Below are 10500 nucleotides of genomic sequence, written 5' to 3' on the forward strand. Positions count from 1 at the left end.
TGAGCAGGGACACCTTCCACTAGACTAGGTTACTCAAGGCCCTGTCTAACCTGGCCTTGAACACTGCCAGGGATGGAGCAACCACAATGTCTCAAATGAGACGTACTCATTTCCAGTCAAACTCAAAACGATATTGAGCAATTATTTATCTGCTTTTCACTCCACAGGCCTGCCTCACATTTTTAAGCATGTATTAACACTTTCTTAAAGCTGCAATCAATTACCACACTGTCTGGCTAGATCTACATCTGAAAACCAAATGATGCTTACAGTTTCAACATCACATACGGAAGTGTCTAGCTTGCTTAAAACTTGCGCTCCAGCTTCTGAACTCTAAGTTTTTTGTAACATGGCATCACCACTCTAAACCAGTCTTGGCAAGCATCATACCCTACAGATATAAAAAATAGCCAAGAAGAAAAAAGATCAAACAACGCCAAAACCAAACCAACCAACCTGGTCTAGTGCAAGGAATCCCTGTCCATGGCAGAGAGGTTGGAACTAGATGATCCTTAAGGTCCCTTCCAACCCAAACCATTCTGTGATTATATGAGCCTTGAAATCTAACTCCTAACCAATGCATCAGATCTAACTTAAATAAAAAAATTGCATTGGGCATACACAGTATAATAAGCATCAATAGAGAGCAGATCTGCTATGTAATAAAGGGTACATGTGTGTACATTTATTCATAGATATATATCCCATATATGTATACACAAACGTGTGTATGTATATAAACACTTGTGGGGTTTTTATATATATATATAGGCACTTGGACTTGATTATTTTTATGGGTCCCTTCTTACTTGAGATATCCTATGAATCTGTGATCCCTGTATAGAAAATGTATGTGATACAATATTGAATAGCATTCTGCTACATTAATGTTTGCCAGGTTTATTCAAGTGTAAAATTAATGTCAGAGTGTAACTATGGGTAATGTGGCTACTGTTAGCTTTTGCTAATTTCTTTCAAATATCAGAGGAAAAGCATCTGGTGTACCTTCAGCCTCTTCCTTTATAAAGCTGGCTGAAGTTTTGTTTGCTACCTTGCAGTCTTACTGTTAGAAATCAAGATGAAGAGAGAGCAAGGAGAACATCTCATGAACTGCAAGCAGAGGGTGTTCCAAACTGCGAGGAAAGGTATGGTCTTTACCAAGTGTTCTGTCAACCTAAAATGACATAAAGCCAAGAAAACATACTAAGTAATTAAAGTGAATTACCCAAATTTGTTATTTATGTGGAATTTGCAATCACCCGTCTTTTACCTCTTAAGGAACCAAGATCTATAATCTTTTACCTTATTTATACAGAGGATGTAACTGCATCCCCACTTTCATAGCATGGCAGATCAAAACCAGCACTGTGAACACAGGCTTCCTTTTTTCCTGAAATAACTTTAAAACACATCCTGTTCCCACCCAGCAGCTATGTAAGGAAGGTAACTGGCAGTGCTTAGCCTTACAACAATAATAAAGAGGTGCTCAAATTCTCCCAAGAGTCAGGTAACTGCCTCTCGCTCAAACAGGCAGGAGCGCCTGTAACAGACAGGAGGGTACCTTTTATAAGATTTTGAATCATTGCTTCTTTCTACATATTTTCATTCAGTTTCTAACAATGATTCAACAAGGACTTTTGGGTATAGAAAAAAAATGCTTAGCTGTTTCAGAGGGACTTCTTTGTTGCAATTACTTGGAGCAGTAAATTGCAATTTCAGCATTGAAACACTAGCAATCATCTGCATCTGAGTTTTTGATAAGCACACTTTGAAAAAGCGTTTGCACTAGGTAGGTCCAGTGAGGAATGGAGCCCCATGAACCTTGTGATTTTGTTCCATCGTGATGGTAGCTGCAAACAGCTTGAGTAACAGTCATTCATTTCTCTCTTCTTGTCCTCTCATTCCTCCTCCCGTCCTCTTCTTCCTCCTCAAGCCCTGCTCCTACTCTTGAAGAAGTAAATGCCTGGGCTCAATCATTTGATAAGTTGATGCTTACTCCCGCTGGCAGAAATGCTTTTCGGGAATTTCTACGAACAGAATTCAGCGAGGAAAACATGCTTTTCTGGATGGCCTGTGAGGAACTGAAACAAGAATCCAACAAAAGTGTCATTGAAGAAAAAGCAAGACTAATTTATGAAGATTATATTTCTATCCTTTCTCCAAAAGAGGTATATTAACTTTCCCCAATATGTTCTTTGATGCTGCTTTGCATAGTTAGTTATATCATGTGTTTAAAGCTACAATACTCAGGGAGAACTTGCCAGTCTATTCCACTGCCATCAAGTAGGAATTTAGGGGAAAAAAAGGCAGACCCATTGTTGAGGATCTCACCTCAAAACTACTGAAAGTAGTCAAAGCTACTTTCACTGGCTGCAAAAGCTCTGCTTATGCTACCCTGGCATTCTGGTGTGAAATTTTTAGTTTGAGGCACAAATATACAGATGATCACTTTATCCCTGATCAAATTTTGTTGCACAAATGAGTTTCTTTATTCTTTGCACTAGAAAGGGGATGTGCGCATCTCCCCAAAAGCACAGCAACCGCAAGTAGTGTTATTTGCAAAGCACAAATTATTCAAAGAGCAGCTGACAAAATATGGCAGAGAACAAACATGCTGACTTCCTGAGAATTTTCAAAGCCACTCATCACGGTTGCCGTTAGCAAACGCGTCAAGTTTTGAAGACACCTCAGTTCAGTCTGAATATACTCCTGCCAAGTAGACTGGAAATTTAAACCTTCCAGTATCATTGCAAAACTCAATTGTTTGTGGTGCAAGCTATACTTACGTATTTATAAAAATGCTCTTTAAATCCAGTCAGCCTATTCCAGTAATACTAATGTCTCTCTACTGACACTACAGCCTTGCAAAAAAAAAAAAGAAGAGAACATTACTTGTATGTTGCATGGAGTCATTATATAGCCATATCTGTGGTTCACAGCAATTCACCCTGCTTTTTAACAGGAATTTGATTAAGCAACAGCTTAAAACAGGGTTACAGTTTCCGTCTGCGTCATACTGCTTGCTCCAAATTCAGTCTCTTTACAATAGCACTAACTCCCAAGGAAACGAACTGTCACAAAAAATTACAAATTCTCTCTATTACAAAGCAGGAAGTTGGTCTGGAAATAGTCCACCAGTCTCTCAGGTTTCAGTAATAATGGGATCACAGACAGCCTTGTCCAGAGTAAAGTTACATCAAGGAGAAAATTTCTGTATCCATACTAGAGATACTACTACTTCCAAATTTCAAGACAGTAATTTTCTGCCCAAGTATATTTATCAGTTTTTACACTCTTGAAGGACACCAGCTGAAATCACAGAATGGTTTGGGTTGGAAGGGACCTTAAAGCTCATCCAATTCCAACCCCCCTGCCATTAGCAGGGTCACCTTCTGTTAGACCAGGTTGCTCAAAGCCCCATCCAGCCTGGCCTTGAACACTGCCAGGAATGGGGCAAGCCACAGCTTCCCTGGGCTTCCCTGTTACAGTGCCTCACTACCCTCACAGAAAAGAGATTCTTCTTAGTATCTAATCTAAATCTACCCTCTTTCAGTTTAAATAAACAAGACTGCCTTTTCAAACAGTAAAACAAACCTAACCCCCACGTGTACTATGCACCAATATTATTTATGTGACTTTCTGTTTTAATATGCAGGTCAGTCTGGACTCCAGAGTACGAGAAGTTATTAACCGAAATATGCTGGAACCCTCACAACATACCTTTGATGATGCACAGCTTCAAATTTATACCTTAATGCACAGAGACTCCTACCCACGGTTTATGAACTCTGCTATTTATAAGGACTTGCTTCAGTCCTTATCTGAAAAATCCATTGAAGCATAGAATTTTTTCTTAAATGTATTTATTTTAAAACAAACAGAACTCTGGGCTACACCAATCCACAGGGAATTTAGAATTAATCAGATATTTACCTGAAAATAACTCAGGCAAGTTTTACTACAGACTGAATGATTTAAACCCGCACAAGGCTCTGACACACATCAGCTAACTACAATTTCTAATCAAATTCAGCGTGTCTTTGCAAAAGAGAATGAAGAGAATGATGAGAAAATGTTGTTCAAAAACTGCAGTATTTCTTTTTCTTCAAACACAGCATGCAATTCAGAAGCAAAACTGTTAGCAGCATATGTCTGAGGCACAAATACCAACTGAGCACGAAGACTACATTTTATTTATAAGTGGATTGTTAGAATTTTCTGGAAAACCAAACCAGTTGCCCCATCCACACTGTGCCCAAATTGTAAACAGTACTGTCAGTATCTGGGTTACACGAGACAAAGTTTCACATATACCTGGCTTACATACAGTCCACTTCTCTTGGTATATTTAATGCATATATGGTGCACTAATGGAAATCAGTATGGCAATCTCAAGTTTATGGAAGCTAATGGTTGAAAAGCTGCCTATAAAATTCTTTTGCTGAAGAATTGTTATTTTATTATTAGAGTCTGCTGAATGCATTTTTAAGTTCATACTGTTGATGTTTATAAAGTTAAATTATTTACTTAAGAGGAAGAAGAATCTGGGCATTTAAATTCCAAAACAAAGCACAAGAATTCTCACGTATTCTTCTCTTCCCTTGGTAGGTAGATGTAAAAACCCTTCACTATTTGTTCCTGAGAGGATGGCAGTATCAGCCATCTTGATTTTGTACATATTAAATTGTCCCATTATCTCACAGATCTTGTAAGGTTTCTATTCCAGATACACACATATTTGATTGAGAAAAGAAGGAAGCTAGAACTATTCTGTTCTGATACAGCACTATTTCAGACTGTCTGAAAGAAAAGCAACAGCTCCATCCACTAATAAACCATGTTCATTTACATTATCCCCAAAGCATTACACTTGATTTCTGACTGCATCTCAAAAACCAGTAATCACAGGAAATACTAGGAAGAAAGTAAGTTGAATCTGCACAGTCTATGTGTGGATTATGTACATTATTCTATGTATAACTATGTATGTTACTCTAACAACTTCTTTATTTTAAATTACAAGATTCACTACAATTCCACTGAATTAAAGTTTGGAGTTCACAGTGGACTTCCATTGAATTGTGTTTTTTCCTGTACATTTATTTAAATGAACTAAATGACACATATAGGTAGGAAAAGGACATGTGGGAAACAGAAAGAAAAAAAATACCCCTAGAAGGGAAGAACCAGACAGGCACAGTTCAGTGGAATTTACTGTAACCTTTCTAGAGCCTACTCTTTGCCTAATTCCAGCACTATAAAAAGCACAAAATGGGGACTTCCTCTGATAAAAGACAATGGGAATAACAAGGCAAGATTTAGGATATTAGTTTAATTGTTTCCTCAATGCACTCAGCAGGAGACATGTTCTCCCCTTACATAGTTTGCATTATTAAACCAATAATGATAAGATTTTTCATTACACACCACTGCAGTAGAATACTCAATCCATGGTAAGTTAACAATACCTATGGACCAGTTTCCATCATCTCTTTCCAAAACAAAACCACTATGCAACATGTCAGCACAAAAAAGTAAACCAAAAAACTTAAAACAGCAAATCAAAAGTGCTCTTGTCCTCTGTAGCACAACACTGGATGACTGAGTTAAGAGGAAGCCCTTCAATATACTGCTACTTAAGAGGCAGTCTAGTTAGCAGTCACCACCACTTAACATACCAACACTGGTTATCTCAGCTGAATTTCTACTAAACATACCCAAAGCACTACCAACACAATTTTAATTTACATAAAGTATTAAACTATAGGTAGTAACTTCTACAAATCAAACTAGACATATCAGTAACGCAGCGTTCATGAGGAACTTGCAGTCAAATTTCTGAAGCGTTATGTACCATACAATCATAGATTGATTTGGGTTGGAAGGGTCGTCTAGTCATCAGAAAGATCATATAGTTCCAACCTCCCTGCCATGGGCAGGAACACCTTCCACTAGACCGGCTTCCTCAAAGCCCCATCCAACCTGGCCTTGAGTATTTCCAAGGTTGGGGCAGCCACAACTTTGAGTCACCATTCTCACAGTGAAGAATTTTTTTCTAATACCTAATCTAAATTTACCCTCTTTCAGTTTAAAGACACTCCCCCTTGTCCTATCATTACATGCCCTTGTAAGAAGCCCCTCTCCAGATTTTTTTGTAGGCTGCCTTTAGGAAGCTGGTCTAAGGTCTCCCCAGAGCCTTCTCTTCTCCTGAACAACCTCAGCTCTCTCACAGCCTGTCTTCACAGCAAAGGAGCTCCAGCCCTCTGATCATCTTTGTGGCCTCCTCTGGACTTGGTCCAAAGGGTTCACATCCCTCTTGTGCTGGGGGCCTCAGGGCTACACGCAGTAGCCCAGGTGGGGTCCCATGACAGTGGAGTAGAGAAGCAGAATCACCTCCGTTGACCTGCTGGCCATGCTCCTTTTGATGAAGGGCAGCATATGGTTGGCATACTCGTTTTAATCAGGGTGGGTAAAAGTACTCTAAAATTCTTAAGTTAACAAAGTAAGTTTAACTAGGTCAAATTCAGCTTGCTAGAAAGATCAGACACGCATATCAGAAAAAGTTCAAAGTGTGCCATTTCACAAAATGGAGGATTTAATTTCTTTTAAGTTATCTGTCTTCCCTGCAAAGATACCTCATTAAGAGCTGGAAGACAGGCCAAACACTCATACTTTACTTCACACAATACATTCTATTATTCTGCAAGAAAGAAAAAGATTAAATTAAACTAGGGAGGAGAGAGAACTATATTGTTTTGGGCAGTTCTGTGGTTACCATATGATTATTAAAAGAAGAAGAAAATCATTTCAAAGTTTGTTTTCCATGTGCCACAACTTCTAAGCAATTAGAATTCTCTGGGCAATTTTCCTTTTATTTCTGCAATGTGCATCTTTCCTGAAAAATTGTAACAAATTTTAATGCTATGGTTTAGGTTTAAGTTTATGCCCAACACCACCAGCAGAACGCTGGTCCCTACATACCCCAAGACAACCTCTTGAAAAGCCCAAACAGACAAGACATTCCCCTAAATACGTTGTTATTTTGAGACTGCTTAATGCCGGATTTAATTGAAGCAGGAAAGAAGGGGGGGACGGGGGAGAAAAGGAGAAAGAAAAAAGGAGGAAAACAAAACTCCACCCACACAGAATGCAGGGTTTTAACTACAGTTCATTACTATATACTTGCTCATTATGCATCAACTTTTCTCAGGGCAAAAGTGAGTCAGTCTGGAAAAGAAAAGATACTATACAGAAGGTATTACATGAACAGCAGGAGAAAATCATACTGACACAAGATATTATTTATAATTCATCAAGTAAGAAATTATCACAAAATCAATTTATCCTGGCTTGCAAATAAGCATGGTTGGTTTGTCTTGGCATTTATCTAACTGCAGGGTATCATTAAACTCTAATAACTTTCCAGTCCACTGGTATTCTTTCTTCAGTGTCTGCACTTCACAAACCAGTAACTCCCACAGAACATGTATACTGTTAAAGACTGCTCTTTTCACCAGCCTGCTAAGCAGTATTAAAATTGCATGGGCTCCTTCAGCCAACATATTATGCTTTATATAATGACCTTTAAATTCCAAAGTCATTAGCACAATACAAACAAAGGAAAAAAATATATATATTCTGAAGGGCTCTACTATATGCAGATTAAAATGTATCACACAAACATCATGCACTTGTGCACTTCCTGATTACAAAGGATATCTGAAAACAAAAGAAAGTGATGAGACTAGCACAATGTCAAGTAATTTTTGAACAAGTGTGCGCTGAATAGCACTTAAGAACACATCTTTTGTCATGAAAGGCATCAGGATTGCTTCAATGACATTAATGAAAGACTTTCTGCACTAATGTTGTAACTAAATCCTAAACCTTTTAAAATGGTGATTAAATGGTAAATCAAGATTAGTGATGATCTAGTAAAACAGAAGCTAACATACAGCTGTATGAAATTGTACTTAAAAAAGTTAAAACTCTTCAGTTGTATTTATATGAATGACTACTAATGATCTGTTACAAAAAGCTGGAAAGGCAATACAACCACTTTTTGCAGAATGAATACTTCATGTTGATGAATCTGAGTTCTACTTAAGCTGGTATGGGTTGTAAGTTTCAATTTAAAATTCACATTCATGACCACAAGTGGAATCCTGAACTCTGGATAAAAAAAAAGGCACTTCCTTTGCCACACTTGGAAAGTGCAATAGAAGCCTTCCAAGTGGGATTCACAAAAGCCAAGCTCCTTGAGCAGATACTACCTTCTGCTTAGTGCTAGTAAAAAAGATTAACTTGGTAAAAGATAGTTTAAACCCAACATTTTCTCCTGAGCAAGTTAACAATTCTATATGATGAAATGCCTTCTAACAAAGGATATGGAAGCTGTGTTTCCCGAGCAGCAGAAACCTCTAGCCTTCCTTACAGAAGAAGGATGGCATCCTTTAAGAACTACACACACACATTAAAAGGAACGCAGCCCCCTCTTTTTCTCTACCAGATTACTGTAAAAACTAGCTTAAATAGTATGGTAATTGTAGGGTTAAATTGTATTCCAGTCTCTCTTTCACTTGAGAGGATTAAAAAGTCCATAGAGGTAATAAAGAAACCTGCTATTATTGGATGGGAGAGATTCATCACCAGTTCTGTTGGCATGTTTCATTGCATAAAACATCTGAATGTACTGGGTCAGCAGTGGCACAACTGCAGTTCTATGGATAAGGCAGCCAGCTTGTAGAAATGAGATACTGTCCCAGCCCCACTTCTCCATCCTTCTCCTATACATCCTTTAGACTTCACATTCTCTCAGACATAGGAGAGCAATTTCAGACAACTGAGACAACTGAAGCACGTGCTGAGCAGCGGTGCACCCCAAACTTGCTACAGGGCAGTTTTACTTCTGGATTTGGGTAATCAAAACAAAGCATGAACAGAACTTTAGGCACCTATGATGTTTTTTGGACCTACTTCTTGGAATTCATCTTTCACTGTTAAGAAAAAACCCTGTTCTTTTTACCTCGGGACAGAAGGGAGAAAAGGTGAAGGCTGTTACTCAGACATAAGGTAGTGTTAGGTGAAACAACATTTTAATATAAGAAGAACATGGATCTGTTTGAGTGAATCCAGAGGAGGCCACAAAGATGACCAGAGGGCTGGAGCACCTCTGCTATGAAGACAGGCTGAGAGAGTGAAGGCTGTTCAGCCAGGAGAAGAGAAGGCTCCAGGGAGACCTTAGAGTATTCCAGTACCTAAAGCGGGTCTACAAGAAATCTGGGGGGGGGGGGGGGGGGATGACTTTTTGCAAGGGCATGTACCAGTAAGACAATGGGGAATGGCTTTAAACTGAAAGAGTGCAGATTTAGATTAGATATTAGAAAGAAATTCTTCACTATGAGGGTGGTGAGACACTGGCACAGGTTGCCCAGAGAAGCTGTGGCTGCCCCATCCCTGGCAGTGTTCAAAGCCAGGTTGGACAGGGCTTTCAGCAACTTGGTCTAGTGGAAGGTGTTCCTGCCCATGGCAGGGGGGTTGGAACTATTTGAACTTCTAAGGTCCCTTCCAACCCAAATCATTCTATGGTTCTATGATTTGAACACCTACTTGGATACCCCTATATAACAGAAAGTGCTATTGCTGTTGCAGTTCTTTTAATAAAGTCCAGATAGAATTTGGTATGTATAGAAAGACAATTACTGTATTTTCTCAAAGGGTAGTTCTCTTAAGTGTCACAACCAGGCACAATTATTAAGGGGCACATAGCATGAGGAAGGTTATGCAAACCAACCTGTGCCTGCTCTGTATATATGCTGTGAACAGCAGTGGAAATTAAGGTCTGCTTGGCATCCAATTTGCAATAATTTTTAACACAATTTTTTGGACTTGCTTCTTTAAAAAGGTCTCCAAACAAAGCACTGTAATTGATATTAAACATCTGCCATTAATTTGTTGCTGTCTTAACTTGAAAAACAATGAATTATATATCTTTAAGTAAATTCTTCAGAAGAAAGCCTGCCAAAGGACCTACACACAGGCTAAAAATAAACCCATTCTGTTAGTAGAAAAAATGTTTCCTGAAGTAAGGTGTTAGCATCAAATAAATGTAGTTAAAGATGTTTTTCTATAAAGTTATGCAAGAAATTTTGAATGCTGAACAATTTTCTGCCTAAAAAAATGTTTGCAACTAAGCTTCTATTTTAATCACATTTCTTTTCTTGTACAGGCTGACTGGAAAAGCTTGCTCTGTAAAGTATTTACCAAACATTTCTTGTCTTCCAAAGCTCAAGTGTTATCATCCTATTTCCAACTCATTTGTTACAACTGCCACCATCACACAAAGATATTCAACATAGAAAATCTTGTTTCCCCTTTACAGCCAAGGAATTTATTCTCCAGAAACCACACACACTCTTCCCATCCCCCCAAGAATCTTTCACACAGTTCTGGGACAGGCCTCCTCATCCCCAGGCTTTGATAAATTAAATAATATAAACT

At 38.5% G+C, this 10500-nt stretch overlaps 1 protein-coding gene and 1 long non-coding RNA gene across 8 annotated transcripts in view; one reads left to right on the top strand and one right to left on the bottom strand.

Annotated features, from left to right (window-relative positions):
- Positions 1-7425, top strand: part of RGS20 (regulator of G protein signaling 20) — a 51551-nt gene extending 44126 nt beyond the window's left edge. For 6 of the 7 annotated variants that reach the window (XM_065668262.1, XM_065668263.1, XM_065668266.1 and 3 more), the window contains 3 exons: positions 1059-1145; positions 1934-2168; positions 3656-7425. In XM_065668262.1, coding sequence (XP_065524334.1) covers positions 1059-1145; positions 1934-2168; positions 3656-3844 — 511 coding nt within the window. In that variant the 3' untranslated portion in view covers positions 3845-7425. The remainder of the gene's footprint in view (positions 1-1058; positions 1146-1933; positions 2169-3655) is intronic. The other variant, XM_065668265.1, reaches the window with a different exon arrangement.
- Positions 9-2925, bottom strand: LOC136008675 (uncharacterized). The gene is made up of 3 exons (XR_010610192.1): positions 2787-2925; positions 1822-2081; positions 9-1174 (listed from the first exon to the last, which is right to left on the bottom strand). It is a non-coding gene; the product is annotated as an uncharacterized LOC136008675 (long non-coding RNA).
- Positions 7426-10500: the final 3075 nt, after the last annotated feature.

Source organism: Lathamus discolor, chromosome 2, assembly GCF_037157495.1.
Source record: "Lathamus discolor isolate bLatDis1 chromosome 2, bLatDis1.hap1, whole genome shotgun sequence".
NCBI classification, from domain to species: Eukaryota; Metazoa; Chordata; class Aves; order Psittaciformes; family Psittacidae; genus Lathamus; species Lathamus discolor.